This window comes from Drosophila simulans, chromosome 3R, assembly GCF_016746395.2.
Source record: "Drosophila simulans strain w501 chromosome 3R, Prin_Dsim_3.1, whole genome shotgun sequence".
Lineage (NCBI taxonomy): Eukaryota > Metazoa > Arthropoda > Insecta > Diptera > Drosophilidae > Drosophila > Drosophila simulans.
In genome coordinates, this window is record NC_052523.2 from 26819313 (window position 1) to 26841567 (window position 22255).

Genomic DNA, 22255 nt, shown 5'->3' on the forward strand with positions numbered 1-22255 from the left:
GTTTGCTTGTCTCTGTTTGTCCATACATCTCCTTTTGGCTCCCATGTTTCGCCCCGGCCCCCCATTTTCCACCTCTCCAGCAGGGCTACTGTCCATCGATGGTGCAATGAAGCGCGTTTATTTGCCGCTCGTAATTTATTTACTGCCCAACTCCGTGCACTTCGATTCCATTCGGATAGAACCATTCGAACGTCTCCTCTGCAACTTGTTAGTTAAATATTGCCAGAAGCTGCGACTCTTCCTCCAGATGCACTGGGAGAAATGCATGGCATTACCTAACAATAAATTCATTTCACATATATATAAAGCTGCGTTTGAAATTGCGATTCTATTGAAATGAAACAAAGCATTTTTAAGAATTTCCTAAAACAAACTTTATGTCAGTGAAGACAGAAGTTAGATTATGAAAAACACAAGTATTCATATTATTGAACTTTTTGAATGCTGCAGTACCTTATGTTTAGCTAGGGTATTAAGAGTGCTCATTCCATTTCTGAGTGCACTGCCTGCAAGTGATAAATTAATCGCTACATCAGTTTTTAATTCCGTGTTGCTGGCGATTTATCTTGGACTCCATGCGTTGAGTCTTTCGAAGCACTGGGACAAGGTTTTCCTGAATAGAGAGAGATGGAAGTGGAACGAGATGGGGCTTTCAATGAAAGCCAGGCTGTGGCTAAAACACAGTGATCCCTCACTCTGCGCAACCTTTATCCCTCCCCCAGGCTGCACTGTTTAAAATGATGTATGGCACACATTTTGACAAATGTACAAAAATGAGTCATGAGTTCGCGGGGCAAACAGAAAGCGCTTCTTTGGTATTGCTGCTGCTGCTGCTGCACTATTTTCTGTTGACTTTTTCATGTACTGGCTGTTGCTGCTTTTGTTGGCATTATCCATAAAACAAACACAAACTGGCGGAGAAGATGGAGCTGCTGCTTACACATGTTTTGCGAAAAAGGGGAATGGGTCTGGAGCCTGGCGCCGTAATTAATCATTTATGGTTTACCTTAACTGGGAGCTCTGTGCTCAGCATGCAGCAGATTTAACTCCAGCTTCCATTTTGTTTCGCACAAGTTGTACTATAGGAGAAAAAACTATTTTATGGGAATTTAGTAGGGAACAGCATATATTCTATACATTTCCATCGAGTGGGATTGAAATCAGTGTCTCCGGGCTGTTAGAAATCATTTGGAACCCTTTAGCTCCGAATCCAGTCCCTTGTCTCGTGTAGACTTATCAACAGCGTCTGGAATATCGAGCTCCGGACTTTTTCTTTGAGCGTTTGGTACTCCGTGTGTCCGTGGTTAGAGGATTGCGTGGCTACGGCTAGGTATATATATTTTAGTAGGATTGGGACTAGGACCTAATAGCATGGCCAATCGCTCCAGCCAGCGGGACCGAGAGTTCAATCGTGATAATACATACAATTATCGAGACCATAATCGGGACAATCGCGATAATCGGGACAATCGCAGTAATTTCCAAAACTATCGCAATCGTGACAGGGATCGCGATAGGCAGCGTCAGGTGCCCACGGAACCACCATTCATCGCTTATGTGGGCAACCTTCCCAAGGGTCTCGTCCAGGGCGATGTAATGAAGATCTTTTCGGACTTCGAGGTGAAGAATGTGCGCCTGATCAAGGACCGTGAGACCGATGAGTTCAAGGGCTATGGCTACGTGGAGTTCGAGACTCTGGCACAGCTGAAGAGTGCTCTCAACTGCAACGGCCGCATCAAGCTGGACAACTTTTCGGCCCCCCTGCGTATCGATATAGCCGACCATCGCCGGCAGAACCCGGGTGCTCCCAGCGGAGTTGGCGGAGCTCCTCCAGTCGGAGTGGGCCACGACAGAGGTGGTGGCGCCGGAAGAGGTGGTGGCGTCGGAAGAGGAGGCAGCACGGGACCAACAAACGGTAACAGTCCCTACTACCAGAGGCGCAACTATCGGCGCGACGACAGCGTGGGATCCCACCAGTTTAGAAGGAGGGAACCCCGCAGCACCAGCAGCAACCACCATATGTCCAACAGCAGCCCCACACAAAGCACCACGTCCATTAACTACAACCGCACCATTCGAGGTGGTTTCAATAGCCGTGTTGGTGTAGGTGGAAATGGCAATCGTTACCAGGGAGGAGCTCCACGTAACTTCGATGACCGCGAGGATCAGCAATCGATCGGCAGCGGAGGATTCCAACGCAATCGCACCTACAACTTCAACCGGTAAGAAATGAATTGCCAATGCAGCACTCAAATGGTCTTGACTACATATTCATTTTCCAGATCCATGAACAACAGCGCAGGCGGAGGAGGTGCTGGAGTAGCAAGAGGCGGCAATCCGCAGCGGAACTTCAATGGAAATGGAGGCGGCGGTGGATTCGGGGTCGTAAATGGCGGCAACTATACCAATTTCGTGCAGAATCGCAACCGCGATCGCCGTGGACACTACAATCCAAACAACTCTGGAAGTTCTGGCGGCTACAATAACCATGGGAACAGCAGCTTTGGCGGGGACAACAATCGTCCTGTGCACGGAGCGTCTGAGTCGGCATCATGTGGAACAGGTCCATCTTCGAGCACTCAATTCGCAGTACGCGATGATGATGATCGGCCCAAGCTAGTGCTCAAGCCCAGAACTGTGACTGCACCCATAAACTCTCTGGCTGAAACCAAACAGGCTGCTCTGATCTTCGGAAATGCCAAGCCTCGTGATGATAGCTCCACGCCCGTCTCCTCGCCACGCCAGGACTTGGACGCCAGAGCCGATGGCTTGAGAGCGTCTTCCCCTTTGGCAGAATCGTCATGTGCCCCAAGTGATCATGATCATGATCCAGGCGTGGGCGACAACTAGATCGGATCATACGATGTTGATGGCAGTCTACACCGGTGGGGTTCAGCATGGCGAGACCTTTCAATAAACTTTTCATAGGCCTCTTATATTATTATTAGATTTGTATCCGCTGATGTTCGTGAACTTCGTCCTCGAAATCAAGACTGCAATCGCCTTACTATTTAAACGTATTCAAAATTCACATTGTGCAATTCATTGGCTTGTTTCTTTCGGTTGTGTTAAATTCTGTGATAAGGCAAAGAAATAAATAAATCATTGGTTATTAAGCCCATGTTCATTAACGGAAGCACGAATAATACTTTTAAATATTTTCAGATCATCTGTAGGCTGGATGTACAATTTATTCCTATTCACGAGCCAGCAACCAGGAAAGGTTATTTCCCTAATTAGGACCTGATCAGCCCCAGATAACCATAAACATCAGGACGCAAGCGATTCCGCTTGGAGTGGCCATAAATTGCCAAAGTTAATGCTCGGTGACAAAGTCGGGGCAGGAAGATAACTCACCTCCGGCGGACAAAAAGGACATTCGCGGACACTTGGAGCGGCATTAACTAGTCAACTCGAACTAATTGAATTGAACAAGATTAAAGAATTTTACGCCGGAATAAAGACGTTTGGCAAGTGAGGCGAAAAGGAGCAGAAGGCCCTGGTATTTATGGCCCAAGATTTACGAGCCACAACAAGTCGCGGCCACTTTTGACCACGGCTCCTGAAATTGAGCCGCACATCCTGGCTTGTACAGGCAAATTGGCTTAATTTCTTTTTAATTTGCTGCCGGTTTTCCCGGCTTTTCCTTGCTTTCCACTTTCACTTTCCGCTTGGCCTTCTCAGGAGCTCTCGAAACGAAATTCAATTTGAAAAAGTGGCAGGCACAGCGGATGTGAGGTGACCTGGCCACGCCTGTTTCCATTTAAATTTCTGGCCGATATGGAGAGCATCCCCGACCCAAAAGCCAATTTACGCACGAACATTTTTTCAATTTGCGCCGAAGAAACCGCAGTGACCCCCCATCTAATTTCCCCATCCCACACCCCGCTGCACTTTATAGAAATCCCGCGGAAAATTCACGGCATTAAAGGACTTTTCTTTTATTTTCTCCTCTCCTTTATTTCTTTTGAAGTTCGCCCACTGGCCGCGAGTTTTATTTGCCTTTTTTCCCTGTCTGCCAAGGCTTTCCCGCTTTTCGCGCCGGACTTTTCCCGTTAATGTGTCACACGCACTTTATAAGCAATTGTTGTTGCCGAAGCTGCGAGGGAAATGGGGGCGGTGTTGGCGTCTGGAAAAGTTGACGACGCCGTCGACGCCCATGGCGCAATTATTATGATTATTAGGTACAGCTGCACTTGCCCAGCGGCTGCCACTTATAAACAAAAATTGTAATTTACCTCAGCGCTGGAGCACACTCAGAGAAAATATTTCTAAGTCATTCCCACAATAACCAAGAAATCAAATATTCAAGCTGTTATCAAAAGCAATCATCCAGCTTCTTTTTAAATGAAATTAAACAAATTAATGTTGTTAACTGCATTCTTCTGGTCCCCGTTTCGACCTTACATCGATAGAAACATTTTCTCTCCGTGCACTGGAAACTGCTCCAAAGCTGGGCTGCTGTTGTCCATTAGGGTGGACCTGAACTTTTGTCCGCTTTTGACCGTTCGTTCTGGATGCTGTGCATCGCCTTGGGGGTCACGCGTTAATAATCGCGCTGAATGACTTCATAATGAAAATATTAAAGGTGTTTGTTGCCATTCTTGTTGTTGCTGCTAGCCGCCGGCCAGGATCAGGATAAGTATATACATATAGAAGGAGCACCCGCAGGACTCGCTCACACAAAAGGCGCAAAGTTTATGTTTATGTCATGCTCTCGAATGGCAACGAAGAGGTGAGAGAGGGGACTTCTTCTTGGGTATAATTTAATAATAATGCTCCTTTTTTCATTAAATGTAAGTGCACCATGGGCAGAAGCTGCCTCAAGTGGCAGGTTGAAATGAGCCAAAGGGGAGGTCGGAAAATGTTCAACTCAGTGCTGGGCATTCAAGAAGACCCATTCAGAAGGTGTAATATATTAAATGCTTGTTTAATCAGCATTGCTGCTATGAAGCAGAAATATTTAGAAACACATTTATTGATAAGGGAAGCTCTCATATACTTTTCCTTATCAAAATCTATTTATGCTTGTGCATGAAGAGAGCTTGAACTTAAGGTTTTATATGCTGCGTGATCCACGTTTCGTAGAAAAGAGCATTTGTGTAGACACCTGGCCAGCTTCCTGAGCACCAGTAGTTGCCAAAGGACACAATGCCCGCAAGGACCCAAACGCCCTCGCGGAATGCCATCAGTGGTCCGCCGGAGTCCCCAGTGCAGCTATCACCCTGACTTCTACTTCGGACGCACAAGTGGGAGTCATCCACGGCAGGTCCAGAAGCATACCAGCGACGACACAGGGCAGGCTCCACGTATGTTACCTCCAATTTCATCTTGACGGGACTGCTTTCTCTGGTGAGGGTTCTACCCCATCCTGCCACGGTGAACGCCTGACCGGATGGCCAGTTTTCCACACCCACAGTCGAGGGCAAGCAAACAGGTCGTATGCTGGGCGAATAGGCAACCTCTCTCGCCAAGCGGATCAGCCCAATGTCGTACGACATGTGGCGTGTACCGAAGCTTTCATGTACGTGGATCTCCTCGACCGCGATTCTCACAGGGCCCGGTAGGCGCTCTGCATTGTGGGAATACACGATGTCACTAGTGTTATGCACGCCCAATCTCACAGAGACTCTGAAAGAGGCAATAGTTAATAATAAAAAAAACCCTAGCAACAAGTATAAGGCCGTTTACATGTCTCCATAGACGGCCTTGTTATTGGACAGGCAATGAGCCGCTGTTACAACATATCGGCTACTGATCAGTGATCCCGCGCAGTGCGTTCCCAATTCTTGTTCACCATGACGACGGTACTCTAACAGCACCATCCAGGCAAATTCCGTGACAACGGTTTCCTTGCCTCTAGTGATTTGGTATTGGGCTATGTTGCCCCCACAGATGGATTGATCGGGAAGCGTCGTCTTGTAGTCCGTATCCTGAGTGCAGCAGACGAATGGCGGATTGTTCTTGGTAGATCCGCAGCGGGAGTCTCGCATGAACTGGATCTCGGAGTCTGTAGGATTACTCTTCGCCAGCACGGAATACAGTGGCACACACCTGGCGATGTCCACGCAATATCCAGTCTGCTGGTTGGGATTCTGGCAACTCTGGACTGTAAATGACCACAAATACGAAAACCGAGTTCAATCGAGTACCGGTATGCAGTTTCCATTGAGCTGGCTTCTTATTTTGGTACTAATTTCCGCTTTATGCACTTACATTGTCCATGGGCCGCGCGGTTAATTAAAAAGCACAGCAAAACCGCTGCGATCACTTTCATTGCGATTGCGACTGAGCTCCGTAAGCCTCGACTACGATGTATCACGATTTGGCAGTCTTCCTTTACTTTAAATAAAATTGATTTTAGCTTCAGTGCGATTATTTCTGTTGTTTTGTCAACAAGTCAAAGATTACAGATTAAGCAAGAGAAATACCGCAAAACATAGATTTGTCATTGAAAAAATAGACCGTTGGGAAGTCCCGAATGAATAATGATAAGAAAAAAAGCTATACAAGATATAGCACATTGGCAATTAAAACTCGCTTGAATATAGTTCTGAAATCAATATATATATATAAACCACTTGTCATTCTCGACGAATAGTCAATAGTCGGGATATCAGAATCCGATTGTGTTTGCACTTTCGACAGACGATCCCAAGAAACAATTAATGCCGGCAAAGGACGAGGGCACAGGATACAGGACCACAGACTCGGAGGACCACAAGTAATATTTTAAATGTAGTTTCGGGCTAATTGTCATGCCATCGACGGCGTCTTATCGGGCGGTAGCAAAACAATTTGGCTAAATTTATGCAACACAAACGGGCTGAGAGCCCCTTTGGGGCAAAGGGACACGAAGGACACACAGGACATGCAGGATGCCCAGATGGACAGATAAGTCAAAAATGCTGCCATTAAAATGCTGGCATTTGCAAGTCTATCTGGGTATCGACAGGGCTTCGCAAAAGTTACGAAAGGAGGTGAGCGGAAATCTAGCCGTGGTGGTCATTAATGAACATGGGCCAGTGTCCCCGTACAGTGGAGTCCATTAAAAAGGACTAAATGGCAATTAAGCACTGGAGTCAAACGGCAGAATCGGAGTCGCAATCAGAGGCTGAGGCAATTAAGCCTCCCCTTTCGCTGCAAGGACACTGGGCAATTAAGCCGGACCAAAGTTGCCCAATCCCTTGGAGTCGACCTTATCCTTTTCACCTATCTCTCTGGCCGAGGAAAACTTAAATGAGTTTTCCGAGAGCAGAGAGAGAGTGTCCCGCTGCGAGCATTCAAGTGGCTGCAACTTTGATTGGCTGGCCGCTTGAGTGGGCAGCAGATTTATCTCCTATTTCCGAGCCCCCCGATTGCACATAAATCCCTACGACGATACCTACGCCCGGCCAGGCAGGGATCCAGGGATCTAGCCATAAAAATATTTCGAATACCCAACGGCACATGTGTGAGTTGAATTTTAGAGGGCGACACATCTTCGATATGCTCGTTTAAAATAATTTATTGCACTGGCTCTGACACCCATTGAACGTCTGCCACCGGTTCCTAAGTAAAGTGTCCCAAAACGAACTCACAAGATAAATTGCGCAAATAGAAAAATGTTCTAATTAAAATTATGCACAAATATTTTGGATTTCTTCTCGCTGTCCTCCATCGATGGGGTGCCAATTAAAATTGATTGGAAATTCCGGGACGGCATTCCTGGCATTTCTACGGCACGTGGGCGTTCCTCAGCGCCAAGTAGCAGCTGCCCGAATCCTGTAACCTATCCTTTCGCTCGGTATTTGCATGCAGAGCCTTGCTTTTGAACTCGGATATGGGACTATCCGTGTGTCCTGACCATTCCGCATGAATACCCACTCCGGAACACCAATAAAAAGAAGTCTCAATTAACACTCTTGTACTCTGGTACGAAATGCAGCCAGATGGCTAAATGCATGCATTTAAGTCGCCACCCCGACCTCCGCTAATGTAGCAAATAAAACGGTCACCTTAATGGATTTCTGTTACGCGGTCTAGCTTCGATTTGGACAGAAGGTGGCGAGGCACGGGAACAGGACGCCCAGGACTCTCGTGCTGTTCCATTGATTGTCCTTGAATCGCCGTCGTTCGCCACTTAATCCAATCGCGCACATGTTGAGTCCTAACAATGGACTCCTGCCTCGTCCTCGTCCCCGTCCATCACCCCATCCCCTCATCCACCTTAAGCGGCTTTCACCTTGACGTTGCCACCACCAACAAGGGCAACAAGGAAAGCGAAATAACACCACCAGGATCTGCCGCGGATTCGGGATGCGGCATGGGGCAACTTTGGCCTCGACTTGATTTTCGCACTAGGCTACACTAAGCGGTTTTCAAAGTTTTATACAAATATGAAATGCGTAACAATCTAAATTTGGTATTTAAATACTTGGACCTAAGAGATACACACACATTCTTGATTTAAAATTGCTCTATGGAACACTTACTTTACCAGATGATAAGAAAATGAGAAACCATTCTACGCATGTGAGAAGAATATTGATGCATACATTTTTCCCAGTGTAGGTATAGTTATGGGATGTGAGGAAATCAAGGCGAAAATAGGGGCTGTCCTGAGGGTTGTGTGCATTACCAACTGTTGTGAAAATTAGAACGTGTAGTCCGGCGCTTTCCAGGACTTATCACACACACGCACGACCGCACCACTGAGCCACTGAACCACTCAACCGCTGCACACACACTGCACCACCTTTGCATTGACTTGCGATGATGTATTAGCAGTGGAATTAAAATTAAAAAGCCCGATCAGGTTGCCCCTTTTGATGAGGTCTTTGTTGCGAGTGTACATGGCCCGTTCTTAATTAATCCCACAGAAGAGAATGCCGAAAGCAAACCGAACTTAAGCAACATCTGGGCTCTCTGACTGACATTAACTAAAGACCGACGCCACTTGAGGCACAAATTCGGCCGAATTTCAGCATCTCAGAATCCCAAATTGGGGCTGACAGGCGCGAACGGAGAATACGAAAACCACATTTGGGCACCCCGAATGAAAGATCATTCAGCTGTCAGAATCATTAAGAAATGTGAAATCGTTTAAATGTGCTCTGCAAGAGGTTCCATCATTTTTCTTTCCTAAACCAAGCTTTTTTTTTTTTTGAGGGGAGCTGATTGGATGCGGGATGGGGGGTTGGCGCCCAGTGGAACCGACACACATGGAGATTGGACTTCTGAAGTTAGCTGGAACATATCTCTAGTACTGACTAATTTATGTATTATGCAAAAACTAATGAAGCTGCCTGCTGATAAAAGAGCAGTGCATTACTCATCCATGCCGAAATTCGTATTTATTTTTTATAAACACTTGTGAAATGAGTTCAACTTGTTTCCCCCAAATCGTCGGCACTTCCTTCCCCGCTCCACCCGCTTCATTTCGGGAGGTAAATAAAAATGTTCAAAAATTAATGCCTGTCTCTCATTTGCGAGGCCTTTTTGCGCCTTCCGCTCGGAACCATTCCGTTTTCAAATTCGCTCCCCAAAATCCTCACTTCTGGCCACACGTTTGCCAGTGCGAAACATTTTTATTACGAATTCGTGAGTTTCGCTGTAAATAGCAGCTCGCCACAGGCGAATATATAGCCGCTCGGGAGATATATGTCTAGTTTTACACTATTATGCACGGAATCGCGAGCGCGGGGCACGGGCAATAAAAATACCCGAGCATATCAGGCACCAACTGGAGGATGGGGGGCACTAGGATGGTGCCCATGCTCCAGGCGGGCCAGGCAGCTGCCTCGACTTCGTGTGCCATTCGACACGCCCACAACATTCGATTGTCTTAGGCTCGCGCAGATACAGATACACATACATATCTTACAGTGCACCTGAAGAAAATCTAGAACAAAGTAGTTAAAGGTTTAAAACCTGGCATACCTGGTAATTTTTGCACATTCTCTAGCTTTGTTTAATATAGTTTTACTTTGAATTAATTAGATTTTAATATCATCAATGGACTATACTCTTCTTTTTTCCAAGTGTAAGGAATCATTTCAATTTCGGCGCGTTCATTGAAATTTGAACGATGAGCTAGCTGACGATAAAAGTGGACGCCACGGGCTGGTTCGGAAATTTTCATATAAAGTACCTTTTGTTGGCATTTTAATGGTGCGCTTTATGGAAGGATTAAGCACATAAACTTGTCAATAACTCGAGTGCCGCACACTCATATACTCAAATGCTCATATACCCATATATACCCAAATTGCCAGCGACGCGGCGACTCTCTTCCAATAATAATGTCACCGCACTTCGACTAAGAAACCCTGAAAATGGAGTCAAGTCGCCGAGGGGACAGCGATTTTATTTATGACCTCAACGTTAAATTGTTGCCGCATATGTCGAGCGGTCCTGAACAGTGATGGGAAGAGGCGGGGCGGGGGCGGGGGCAGAGGGCAGCGACTTATTAAAAACAATCATGAGCCAAACACCAGAAACTCTGAGCACATTATTGATAAACACACAAGTCTGAGGCAGGAGGAACACATCGGATAATGGATTGATGGGGTGAAGGAGAAATTCTCATAACATAAAGTGGAGCCGATAACGAGGACTCTTACGTTTATGAGTATTCGTTGTGGATATGATATGGGGGAATTAGAGGGATTACGCCAGGAGCTAGCTAAGAGCTCATGAGGAAGAAAGTGCTGAATGAAAGTCAAATAAAAGGTAAGTAACTTCAGTCTTCATTTAAGTCTTGCAAAATCTTTAAAGCAAGCTCACCTTTCCGCGATAAGCAATCGATGGGAATCCCCTAATAAAGTTGTTCAAATCGCTGGCTTCAGGACTTGCCAAGTATGCCAAACATCCATAAATATGTCCCTCGTGTAAGCCGGCGTTTGCGAAACCTTTTAGCTGCTCCAAAAAATGAAATCACGAAAAATGGTAAGCCAAATTTGGCCGAAATGAAAATTGCAAGCCACCCAAACCCAGAAGATTACAAGCCCCTGCGGCAATTATTTTACGATGCACAAAGGTATTGTTAAATCGCAGGAAGGAAGGAAGGAAAGCGAGGAGCAAACACGCCGGCAGCCAAAGTAAAGCCAAATATGTTGAAATGCGGCCAGGACCGAGCGCAGGACGAAAATGCGAGATCCAGGACAACGGGGGGAAAGGTCCTGGATGCGAACGACGCCGCAGTTCAATATGCAGCGGCAGGCAATATTAAAATATCTTAAGGATATTATGTTATTACGCACACATTACACAGCAGACTGCGGGCAGGATATCGAGATGGATGGATGGAAGGCAGGGCGCGGGGCAAACTCCACTCAAATGAGATAATTCCCTGTAAAATAATAATAAAATAAGCAACCTTCAGACAATGTTCAACCCACCGCTCCGCTCCGCCCCGCCCCGCCGAAGGTTTTTATGATTTTCATATTTTCGCAACCCCCGCCGTTTAAGTGCTTTTCAATATGAGTAAAATGCATTAAGGTATATCTCTCGGATTTTCCCTTCTGGCCGCCGGCTAGGCAATCTGAATACTGGGCGGGGGCGTGGCAGATTGGCCAGGGCACTCTCGCATTAAAACAAAACACACCAAGCCAGAATCAGGCTTCGGGGCCAGTGGTAAAAGAAAAGGACCAACCAACCAAACGGCGATCTGCCGACTCAGCAGAAAAGGACGAAGCCCGTACAAATGAGCCACATCGCAGTGGAACATGGCAAATGGGAGACAATTTTTAGTTTTGATCTAAATGCGTCAATAAATTTTAACACTTTCAGTCGCTCGGGCGACAGAAACAAAAGTCGTTTCGAGGTTTACAACAAAAAAGGAGCAGGCAAACGAGCGGTTTAGGATACCCTAGAAAAAGTAAGTTTTATGGGCTTACTACTTTTCTTAAGAGATAAAAAAACTAGAATATTCCTGTCCTAAAACAACATTTCAAGTGTGAAACAAGACTTCATAGATATAATAAAAACTATCTTAAGACTTATAAGAGCATATCTCTATACGTTTCATAAGCTAAGTATCGGTTAGTCGAACCCGTGACTCTCGCACACACGCTCCACTTGCTTTTTGGCCACCTCAGCACTTTCTTTTACTTCTGTGCCAGCTCCGGCTTATCAATGGGCTCATTTTAAAATCAACGCCTAGTCCTGGGACTCCTGCGAGTCCCGCTTATTTACGAGAGATGTCAATGACTGGGTTTTCCCAAGTTTTTCATTCCATTTATGGCTGCGAATCTGGGCCGGGCTAACTTATCGCTCCATGTGCATCTTCAGTGCCACTTTCAAAGGGCTTTCTTCGGGGCGGTGGACGGGCAGTGATACCCTCAGTCAGTCAGTCAGTCAGTTTGTCAGCTTAGGACTGTTGTCCTGTGGCCCAGAAGTGAAGCATCCGCAAAGAGTTCGCAGTGAGTTTTAGCCCTAATCCAGCAAGGGGACGGTCATCGTGGCACATGGGCAAACACTGCTGCCATGGCAAATTTATCGCCGCTGATAAGCGTTAATAAATTAATTAGAATTATTGAAATGCGTGGTCTGTCGAGGTCCTGCCACCGCATATCCTTCCGCTCCTGTTCCTGCAGCCGAGTGCAAACACAGCCATGGCCATGGGCATGAATACGGCAGTGGATCGGGCATCGTGGTCCATGGCCATGGAAGTGGACATGGATGGCTGGATGGCAGCCATTATGCGCTGATTTGTGTTGCATACTTTTGCGGCACAGGCGGAAACAGGACGAAACAGTGCCACATCCGGAATCGCACAGGACACGCACTTTTGAATTAGTTTGTTTGAACTCCCGGGCCTTATCTCAAGTTGTAGATTTTCAACATTTTGTAGTCATTTCCGGCCGCACACTGCATTTGCATTTCGTGCTGGCCGCTTTTATCAATTCAATTTACGCACTTGCATAAAGAGGCTTCTGGAAAAATGTTACGAACATTTTATGGCAACAAGAAGATCACCGTTGTTTATGGTCGCTGTCTAAATTAGGCTTGCATTTTTAGAAATTACCATTGAATTAGGTATAAAACTTCAATTTACTTTAAAAGCTAGTTGGTGGATTAAGTTATGTTTACGAGTTAAGGAAATTTCTCTTTTTTTTACCATTTTTTGTTTATTTGACATTTTTTCAGTGCAGTCCGGTTGGTTATTTCCTTCTTTCTTCTTACCTTTTAGGCGGTGGCAAAGTTTTCACGTCTTGTAGCGCCGTTTTTTCGTCCTTTAATGGCATTAAAAACTTTGTCCGCCGCTGGCCAAAGTTCTCAGCACTAAGGTGCCTTTTTTTATTGGCGCCAGGACGTGTTTGCCCCGCAGGAATTCACCTCCCGTTCTCCACTCACAGGTCCTTGAGCTCAAGGTGCAAGGAAAGGCAAGGAAAAAAAAGCGGAGGAGAAAAAATTAAATAAAACTTTTTTAGCTCACAAATGTTTTGCTGCTAATTGAAAATATCTGTTGGGTTCAGTTCAATTAGACGATGCTGCACCGTGCGGCGGCTTAAGCGGCTGACTTGCCACGCCCCCACGCCTCCGCCCCCGTGAGATAAACCGTAGAAAGAAAAAAAAACTCGCTGATTTAAGCCATTTTTTGTGCAACTTTTCGCTTGTGTGGCGAGACTTTTCAGCTTTTCACAGAACAACTTGCAGCTGATGGATCGAATTTCTGGCCGAGGAGGGGGAATTTGATTTCACACAATTCTTAATGCCCGAAGAAAGTTTCTCCACACAGTTTAGTGGCATACAAATGAGGCGGACAAGCTTCACCTGCAGCTGAAGTATGCTTTTTTCGATGGAAACTAATCCGAAGAATTGGAAAAGTTCTGGCCAAAGGTTAATTGGATAGAGTGGCGAGATGGGTGCGGAAGTTTAATCAAAGGTTGTTCGAGCTTAAACTTATAAAATATATACTATATATACGTTAATTGTGTACGTTGTACCCATAAGATTAATTGGGGTTTCTCTTCATCGTTCCGGCTTAAATACATTTAATGAGCCAGCCCACACACACAATAAATAAACAAAATCAGCCATCAAATGGCCAAACACAAATTGTCAATTAAAAGGTATTTAAGCTTAATACCCAGGTCACACACTCACGTCGAGCGCTTAATCCACGTAAATTAGTGCAAAAATCAAGTGGATACCTTGATACCTCGCTCACACATTAGCCCCCAAATTTCGAGGAGCAAGGGGGAGTGGGGAAGCGGGGGGCCAGAGCGCAGGGCAACCGACACCAATAAAGCCAACAAAGCGTTTTTAGGGTTAAGTCCATGTCAAAGTGTCAGTTTAGTATCGGTATCATGTCATGTTGTCTGTTCGTTCATGGTGGGGATGTTGCTGTTGTTGTGGCTGATATTTCGGTGGCACGAGGGGAGGGGGTGGGGCTGCTCATGGGTGGTGGGGTAGGTTTTAATTTCGTGTGTACTGTGTGGCAACATCAGGCCAAACAGACGTGTGCTCCGGACCCTCTATCTCTGACTGGAAATTGCGCTGAAGGTGCAACGTTTTACTAATGAATTTAACAAGGATGCTGGCTGGCAAAAAGTGGGTGTGAAAAATGGGGTGGTGCACTGAGAGAAAAGAGTAGATATACTTCTTAGCAAGATGGAACTTAACTTTTGAGCACTGACTTTAATTGGTATGGCATACTTTTAAACACCTCAACTAGTACCTTTCAATTAGCAGTTTCTTTGCTGCTTAAAGCACTCGATTTTGTTTTCTGTGTGCGGAAGGGGCACGTTGCAGCGTTGCATGCTCATTAAAACGTCAGGGCGGCAGAAAGCAGTCTGGAGAGGCCAGTTCGTCTGGGGGCATCAGCTGCACTTTGTGGCCCTGCTGTTTATCCTGCCAACATATTTTTCAAATGTTCCGTTTGCATAAGTGAAAAGGCCAAAAAAGGAAGATAACACACACATGGGCGGGGGGATGGTGAAGAAAAAGAAGTAGGGGGGGCAGGCCAACATTGGCGTCAACACAACAGGAGCATCCCGGGGTTAAGGTATTAGGGAGTTGGGCCAAATCTGCCAACAATGGCGCGTAAATTTACGACTCACCTACGCGACTAGACGGCTTTTGACCGGGCCAACAGCTCCAATGGGGTGGACCAAAAAACAAGGAATGGGCGTGGCTGGGGCTGAGGCTGAGGCACATGTGTGCGGCATATTTAAATTTGTTTTTATCCGCATTTCAGGTTGCGCCTGTTAATCCAATAAAATTGCGTAATTAAATTTGCGCTTCATTTGGCGTTTGTCATGTTTGTCGTTGCGGTGACAAATTTAAAACCTGTTGTCTGCCGGCCTAAAACCCAACCCTTTCCCCCACTTCGAGGTGCGAAAAAATGAACTGAAACCGAAATTGTTGTACACGTAGTAATTTTTCAATTGCTGCATAATTGAAGGCAAACCAGCGGAGTAATTCGCACCGCACCAGAAAAAAAACTGGCAAAATATTGGCAGCAAATTGTCGGCATGACAAAGTGGTCGTCCAGGACCAAAAACCCCGGCTCCTACATTTCGGCCTGTTGATGTGTGGCTTTGTTTGCCACTTTTTTCTTTGCCACGGATTCGTGTCCTCTGGGGAAAATGGAAAGTTGACTAGCAATTGTGTGAACGGCAGATGAAAAATGATTTTTAATTGCTGGGCGTTGAGTGCTGAGGGTTTTGTGGTTGGAGAAAAAAGGGTAAAAATCAGTGGAACTGCCTCTCATTTAGCGGGCTTTTTTATGCTGGCTGCAGATAAAGCCCTGTGCAATTGTGAAATTGATAAGCCCGCGTCGCCGACGACAACACACGGCACTCATTACTTCCGGCCTTTCGGAGCAGGGCCTCGGAGGAAGTCGATAAGGTCCGTGGTCCGACGGACCCGATAAGACCACTGCAGCAATCGCCTCGGCGATGCAACGCAACTACGATTAACTCAAACGCTCCTCAGATGGCGGGCGGCAAACTTGAAAGGCGCTGACAATCTTCAGCTAGAAAGCATCACACTTGAAGAACGCTTTGCAACTCTGAAATGCACTTAAACTAGTTATTAAAAACCACAAGCATGGAAATCACTAACACCACAAACTTGGTACATATTTTTGAGTTATTTCTTGGTAATAGTCCTATCAACTCTTATTTTTTGCGTACCAAAAATGTGTTGGAATCACATTTTATTTCCGGTAAGTTAATTTTCTGAGTGCACGATGCTACGGGGTTTGGGTTTCTCCTATTCGACAGCCGTGCCAAGCACGGAAAGTCACTTTTCTTATCACTTCGAACTGCGACTCGGTTTTTAACGGTTGGCAATGGGATAATGAGGTTGGTCGGCTATGCCATAGAATTTCTTCAAAGATGCCCGGTCAACGAGCATCTCCTCAAGCCCCTGGTCTTTGAATTCGCGTGTGCCCGTTTCCCATTACTCAGTATCTGCAGTTTATTCTTGCGTTCATGTGTTGCGTAGTTTTCACAAAACTACGAGTTAAATCTTAAAAGAAATACCCTTTTATATATTAATCATTTACATTAAATTAAAACGTTCTGCAAGTAAATACTGTACAAAAACCCATTAAATTGTCAGAATTTAGATATCATGAAACTTTTCATTACTTCCAAACAAACTGTAAGGGCATTTTGCGAATCGGATAGGCAGTTTGTAACGGTTCTAGGGCGCCATCTTGTCTCGGAGTAGCGCGAATTCTTCACTGATATCTGCGAAATGCGTCAAACGTCGGCGGCGGCGGCGGTTTGTGCCACAAATTCGGCGATTAAAACAGAGTGGAGAGTGGCCCGGATCGGGGGCAACATGCATATGCTGCATATAATATGAGTGATGTGAGTGTGTGGACGCTGGCCATAATGACGAAATGTAATTTGGAGCAGAGGGATGGGAATGGGGGGCTGTCGCGCTGTTATCGCTGTCGCTTTTGCTTTGAGTTTAATTAAAAAGTTTCGCTCTTTGTGGCAGCGCAACAGCCGAAAGCAGTGCACATTCAAATTCATACTTTGATTATGCGTTGCGTTTTTTTATATAATTAAAATCCGCTCCCGAATGCACTTTGCGGGCGTGGCTCTGGCCTGCTTTTCTCCTGTCCAGCTGGCGGAGATGGCCCAAGATAAACCGAAGAGCAAAGGATGCGATATTAGTGTGTGCAAGATATTAACAGCATATTTGACATAACAATATGGTGAGTGCCCTGCGAAGGCAGCAGCATCGCCAACAGGAAGCAATTTCTCATCGTTTACTAGTTTTTATTAGCCCACTCAGACCACACGCATTCACATCCGCCCACCAAGAAGCATTCATGGCATCCTTATAAGGATTCTTGGCTTCGGCCAGGACATGCCGGGCAGCTCATAAGACAACATAAAGTATGACAGACATTTTGGCAACACTTTGCAGACCGTTAGCAGCCCCGGCTTTTTAAATTGTTAATGCTGCCACTCGGGGGTGTGGCGTCGTACTTCCCCGGAAAGACAAAGGAGCTGTCATAATTCGCTGCAAAATATTGTCACCCAACCAGATGCACTCTCATATGGGGCCAATTTGCCTTGGCCTGGCACTTCTTGGCTCCGTTTTCTGGCAAGGCATTAGTTAGCCATTATACGGGCTCGTTGGGCCCCCAAATCCTCTTCGGTTGCCCGGAAGTACGCGCCATTCTCTAATATTGCAACGGAAGCAATTAATATGATCGTAACAATGCGAGAAATCCCAGCAACAGCCGTCTTAATGGTAATGCCCTTCATCAAGCTCTCGTTATGAGTTGGAAGTGCAAGAGAAATGTGGAGACAGGATGTTTATCCTTCGAGGAGTACAAATACAAGGGTTACAAAGTTACTATCATAAGAAAAATAAACAATTTCCGAAACGGAGTAAGCACTCACGCATATTTTGTTTGTTTTTGAATTACCTTACGTCAAGTTTCGAAAAATTTTTAATATTACTCATCGTCCCAAAGCCAAGTTAGCAGCGACATGTCCTCGCCCACCGATTTCGACCGATCCATGCTGGTGGAGTTCAGTGCCGCATTTATGTACTATATTGAGAAGCACAAGCTGATGGAGGTGATGAGTCGTCTCCTGGCCGAGATTTCCGTGGCGGATGGAGTGACAGATGTGCGAAGATGGATGGGCGAGAACATAACCACGATCGGCGTGGAGATATACACCAAATCGATGGACGCCTTCCATCGGGGAGTAAGGGGTGATTTCTACCAGCTGCCCAGGAGCTTCTACCACCGAATAGTGCTGCACGGCAAGCCGGGATCAGGGCGAAGGTCCTTGGCATATGTGCTAGCCCAGCGCTGGGATCTGCTAATACTGGATGCCGATGTGCTGGCCTATCACAGCATCAACAAACAGGACCAGGATGAGCACTCCAGATTCCTGCAGGAAGCCATTGAAAAGGACTGTGTCTACAAGCGGTCGGAGGCAGTGGGCAATCTCATCCAGAACAGACTCCTCCAGGATGACGCCCTTCACAGGGGTTGGATTCTGATCAATTATCCGAACAACAAGTGCGAGGCTGAGGAACTCTTCGAGGGCTTCACTGTGCCCCCGAATCGATTCGTATTCCTGCAAATCGACGAGCGTATGGCTCGCACGAGAATCATGCTCAATAGCTACTCGCCAGGACCTCAAGCTAACGTCAGTTTTATGGACCGCCAGATGGCCCAGTTCCGGAAAAGCGAACCTGCTCTAAACTCCTACCTCAGCCAGCGGAGGGAAGTGGTCTATGTGGATGCGTCACCTTGTTTCGAGCAGGTCAAGTGCGAGATCATCTCGGAACTCACCAAAACTCCCTATGTGCTGGGTAAAAAATACGGCGAGGCAAATGCTAAAATCTGAATTTGATTCCAGCCACTCTGCATCCAAATTGAGTAACAATGTGTTCTTGGAGTCCTTTCTGTGATTACTCTCGTCATTATTATTATTTGCTCAAGTGTCTGTCGTTGTTTGTGTTATTATTGCCTTGCTTTTTTGGGGTCAGGCCTATCAGACTTCTGACCGCTTCACCATTCCCCATCCAACGAAAAAATATTGCTACGTTTTCGTTTAGGTAAACAGTTGAGGCAAAAGAGAAGCGTGTGGTGAGATGTACCGACTATAGGATACCCATTAAGAATATTTTCCAGTGAATACAGTAGAATGAGTTTTGCTTCATCTTTCTTTTTCCCCACTAAGTAAATCACCATCCTCGCCTTGAAAACGCTGAGTAGCAAAAAGTGATTTTCTATTTGAATTTCCACCACTGAAAAATGTGAACAGAAAAACAATAAAACGCAGGAAAAATGGGAGAAAAACAAATGATTTTATGACCACAACTTAAGTGCTCAATTTTTAATTGTTTGACGACGCTGATAAGACCCGTGGAGGAAAGCTGCCGAGGGCGGGGAGACTTTTTAATGGCACCCAAAAGTTCAATCAAAGTTTTATACATTTTCCTTCTGCCCGAGGCGTCCGGGGGTTCAAATTAGTCGCCAGCAGGTTGATGATTATTGGAGTAAATATCTTTATTCCTTTAGGTTTTCCCTGGTGGGCCGTAAGACGGCTTTTTTATAATTAAAAAACGCACCAAATCGTTAACAGAAAATAAATGCATTCGCCGCAATCAGGGGAACAGCCAATATAGCTGCTTATATTTTAAGAAAGTATAGGAATAAAAAGAGCTACTTGCACATCATTTAAACATCACGGTAATTTATTTTATTTGGGAAAAAAGGTATATTTCACTATTTTATTTAGCGCACATGCAGCGATGGCAGGAATCAGCGCACCACCTTGATGTCGATGGTGAAGCAGCAGCGCTTCTGGGAAACCGGATCCTTCAGAGCCCAACGGATGGTATAAGGACTCAGGGGGAACTTGGCCTCGATGGGCACCTGGGTGGTGTAGGTCTGCTTCACTCCGGATCTCACGGGGCAGGGTGTGTACTTGCAGGCCGCGCTGTCCATGGTGAGCAGGGGCAGCTCCACGTTCTCGCTCTTGGCCCAGCCCAAGCTGGCTACCAGGGTGTCCGCATCGAAGTTGGGCGTGAAGTCGAAGCTCATCTCGCTGTTGTGCTTCCGGCGGATGTTGCAAGCCGCATTGGAGAGGGCCTCCGGACACGGCGAGACTCTCACCTGCTGGATCGTACAGGTGTCCACGCTATCCGCACAGGGTTCAAAGTTGACCACCTCGGCGGAAGCGGATGCCGAGATCAGGACAATGGCGATGGCGAGAGCCTGCAGCGAGCTAGGACGCAACATGATGGATCGAAAGCCGGACACGGAATGCAGGCACTTCTACATCGGACTTGGACTCAAAGCCGGGCTTATCTCCGTACCCGTTTGACCCGTGAACTGGGTCACAGCTGTGGCTACAGGCGTGCAACAGCTGATTAGATTCGAGCTCCTTATCGCAATGTACTTAGAATTGTAAGGGTGTCGGAGACGGCACTTTACAGTTTTGTAAGATTCTTATCAAATATTAAAAAACTTCCGACTGTTCCAGCATTTTTAATGCTTAGAGTATTCATATTTTCAACTAGAAGAAATTTTTTCAACACTACTAAAGTATGTAACCCTTCATTTAATTGGCATACTCTACCTAATTAGTCACTTCAAAATGATAATTGGCACTCTTATCATCAGCATTCGTTGTTCTGCTGGCATATTCAAGGTGAAATGAGTCCAGTTAATGGGTATACCGCGAGTCATCTACTGATTGTGAGCAGGTGCCGCTAATTACACTAGTCGCCAAGAAATTAAAGCCAGCAATGGACAGCACAACAAACTATTGTGTGTATCGACCCACTTGTAAATCACTTTAATTTCGAAGATATTTAAGATATGTTTAAAAAAAATGTATTAATCCAAATATTAAGTGGAGCATCCATTACGGAGAGCATCTTTCTAGCGCACCACCTTGATGTCGATGGTGAAGCAGCACCGCTTCTGGGAAACCGGATCCTTCAGAGCCCAACGGATGGTGTAGGGACTCAGCGGGAACCTGGCGTCGGCGGGCATGTTGTTCGTATAGGTCTGGGTGACTCCGGATCTCACGGGGCAGGTGGTGTACTTGCAGGCCTCCTGGTCCATGGTGAGCAGCGGCAGCTCCACGTTCTCGCTCTTGGCCCAGCCCAAGCTGGCTACCAGGGTGTCCGCATCGAAGTGGGGCGTGAAGTCGAAGCTCATGGTGAAGCGGTGCCTCCGGCGGATGTGGCAGGCGGCATTGGCATTCGCCTCCGGACAGGGCGTCACCCGCACCTGACTAATCGTGCAGGAGTCCACACTATCTTCGCAAGTCTGAAAGTTGACTATCTCTGCGGAGACGGATGACAACACCAGAGCAAAGGCGACAGGCAGGAGCGAGCTCAAACGCAACATGGTGGATCGAAAGTCGGACGCGGAATGCACGTACTGGCTAAAGTCGATTGGATTGTGGCGATAGAATGCTATACTCTAGAGAATGGAGCATGCCAATGTTTCTTACGTAATTCAAATTATTCAAAATAGTTTCTAACACCGAATGATGTTCGTGTTGAAACGTCATTACATTGAAGCAAACAAAAATTGTAATATAACCAAATTTTAGGTAATTCAAAGGCGGATTGAACTCAATAGTTAGAGTACAAAAGCAAAATTTTCAAAAATGTCGAGTTCCTAAATAGTTCTTATCAACAGTCGGGAACTAAGTGTTATCACCAGAGCATATATATATATAGAGTATAATTAATTGTTTTATAATAGGGAACGAGACCATTATGGAAACCCATTTGGTACCGCCGACAAGCACTAGTCAGCCTGGAATCTGAGCCCAGCGGAAGAGTGGAATATAAAGCAAATGACAGTCGCATCCAGGACAAATGAGGTCCAGTTGAGGTTGTCAGTGCCCGTGTCGCAGATCTAAGGCATCTGCCGGGCACGAAACCAATTGATTTCGGCACCCCGCGCCATATGACAAATAAATCGTCACACTTTTCACAGTGTCGGGACCCCGAGATGGAAACCGACAGTTGTCAGTCAGGAAAGCCAGAGATGGAAGCGCGGGAGTGCTCCACGCTGCGACTCTGAAACTCGAGACGAATCCCGCGGGTCCAAGGATGAGGTCCCGTCCCGAGATCTACATGTGCATCGAACTATTGACTATCGAACTGGGAGCTGTCAATAGGAGGCAGCCCGACAATTGCACGGCTCATTTGCGGGAATGCATGTCAACAATCAGGGACAACAAACAACTGGCGAGGCGATTGACAACCTGACACCCCAAGCCAGCCCAACCCCAAGGTACACTGCGAGAAA

At 46.2% G+C, this 22255-nt stretch overlaps 5 protein-coding genes across 6 annotated transcripts; 2 read left to right on the plus strand and 3 right to left on the minus strand.

Annotated features, from left to right (window-relative positions):
• The first annotated feature begins 1167 nt into the window (after window positions 1–1167).
• Window positions 1168–3116, plus strand: LOC6730263 (heterogeneous nuclear ribonucleoprotein A2 homolog 2). Of its 2 annotated transcripts, XM_016177870.2 has the most exons (3): window positions 1168–2222; window positions 2283–2885; window positions 2949–3116. In XM_016177870.2, the coding sequence occupies exons 1-2, from the start codon at window positions 1372–1374 to the stop codon at window positions 2848–2850; spliced, it is 1419 nt and encodes a 472-aa protein (XP_016037035.1). In that variant the 5' UTR covers window positions 1168–1371; the 3' UTR covers window positions 2851–2885; window positions 2949–3116. The 2 variants fall into 2 exon arrangements, with proteins under 2 accessions (XP_016037035.1, XP_002105546.1); XM_002105510.3 differs by having other exon boundaries at window positions 2283–3116.
• A 1795-nt stretch (window positions 3117–4911) lies between these two features.
• On the minus strand, window positions 4912–6328 carry LOC6730264 (phenoloxidase-activating factor 1). The gene is made up of 3 exons (XM_002105511.4): window positions 6217–6328; window positions 5692–6109; window positions 4912–5631 (listed from the first exon to the last, which is right to left on the minus strand). The coding sequence occupies exons 1-3, from the start codon at window positions 6275–6277 to the stop codon at window positions 5052–5054; spliced, it is 1059 nt and encodes a 352-aa protein (XP_002105547.1). The 5' UTR covers window positions 6278–6328; the 3' UTR covers window positions 4912–5051.
• An 11531-nt stretch (window positions 6329–17859) lies between these two features.
• LOC6730265 lies at window positions 17860–18920 on the plus strand. The gene has a single exon (XM_002105512.4). It carries the CDS (start codon window positions 17949–17951, stop codon window positions 18819–18821), a length of 873 nt encoding a protein of 290 aa, XP_002105548.1. The 5' UTR covers window positions 17860–17948; the 3' UTR covers window positions 18822–18920.
• A 726-nt stretch (window positions 18921–19646) lies between these two features.
• Window positions 19647–20259, minus strand: LOC6730266 (MD-2-related lipid-recognition protein). Its single transcript, XM_002105513.4, has one exon. It carries the CDS (start codon window positions 20219–20221, stop codon window positions 19742–19744), a length of 480 nt encoding a protein of 159 aa, XP_002105549.1. The 5' UTR covers window positions 20222–20259; the 3' UTR covers window positions 19647–19741.
• A 498-nt stretch (window positions 20260–20757) lies between these two features.
• LOC27206388 (MD-2-related lipid-recognition protein) lies at window positions 20758–21462 on the minus strand. Its single transcript, XM_016173571.3, has one exon. It carries the CDS (start codon window positions 21338–21340, stop codon window positions 20867–20869), a length of 474 nt encoding a protein of 157 aa, XP_016037036.1. The 5' UTR covers window positions 21341–21462; the 3' UTR covers window positions 20758–20866.
• Window positions 21463–22255: the final 793 nt, after the last annotated feature.

Excerpts from the sequence above, each read along its gene's own strand:
- LOC6730263 (XM_002105510.3), top strand. The coding sequence starts at position 1,372 with ATGGCCAATCGCTCCAGCCAGCGGGACCGAGAGTTCAATCGTGATAAT. Across the intron at positions 2,223-2,282 it reads CGCACCTACAACTTCAACCG|ATCCATGAACAACAGCGCAG; the intron begins GTAAGAAATGAA and ends TTCATTTTCCAG.
- LOC6730264 (XM_002105511.4), bottom strand. The coding sequence starts at position 6,277 with ATGAAAGTGATCGCAGCGGTTTTGCTGTGCTTTTTAATTAACCGCGCG. Across the intron at positions 6,110-6,216 it reads CCGCGCGGCCCATGGACAAT|TCCAGAGTTGCCAGAATCCC; the intron begins GTAAGTGCATAA and ends GGTCATTTACAG. Across the intron at positions 5,632-5,691 it reads AAGGCCGTCTATGGAGACAT|AGTCTCTGTGAGATTGGGCG; the intron begins GTAAACGGCCTT and ends TGCCTCTTTCAG.
- LOC6730265 (XM_002105512.4), top strand. The coding sequence starts at position 17,949 with ATGTCCTCGCCCACCGATTTCGACCGATCCATGCTGGTGGAGTTCAGT.
- LOC6730266 (XM_002105513.4), bottom strand. The coding sequence starts at position 20,221 with ATGTTGCGTCCTAGCTCGCTGCAGGCTCTCGCCATCGCCATTGTCCTG.
- LOC27206388 (XM_016173571.3), bottom strand. The coding sequence starts at position 21,340 with ATGTTGCGTTTGAGCTCGCTCCTGCCTGTCGCCTTTGCTCTGGTGTTG.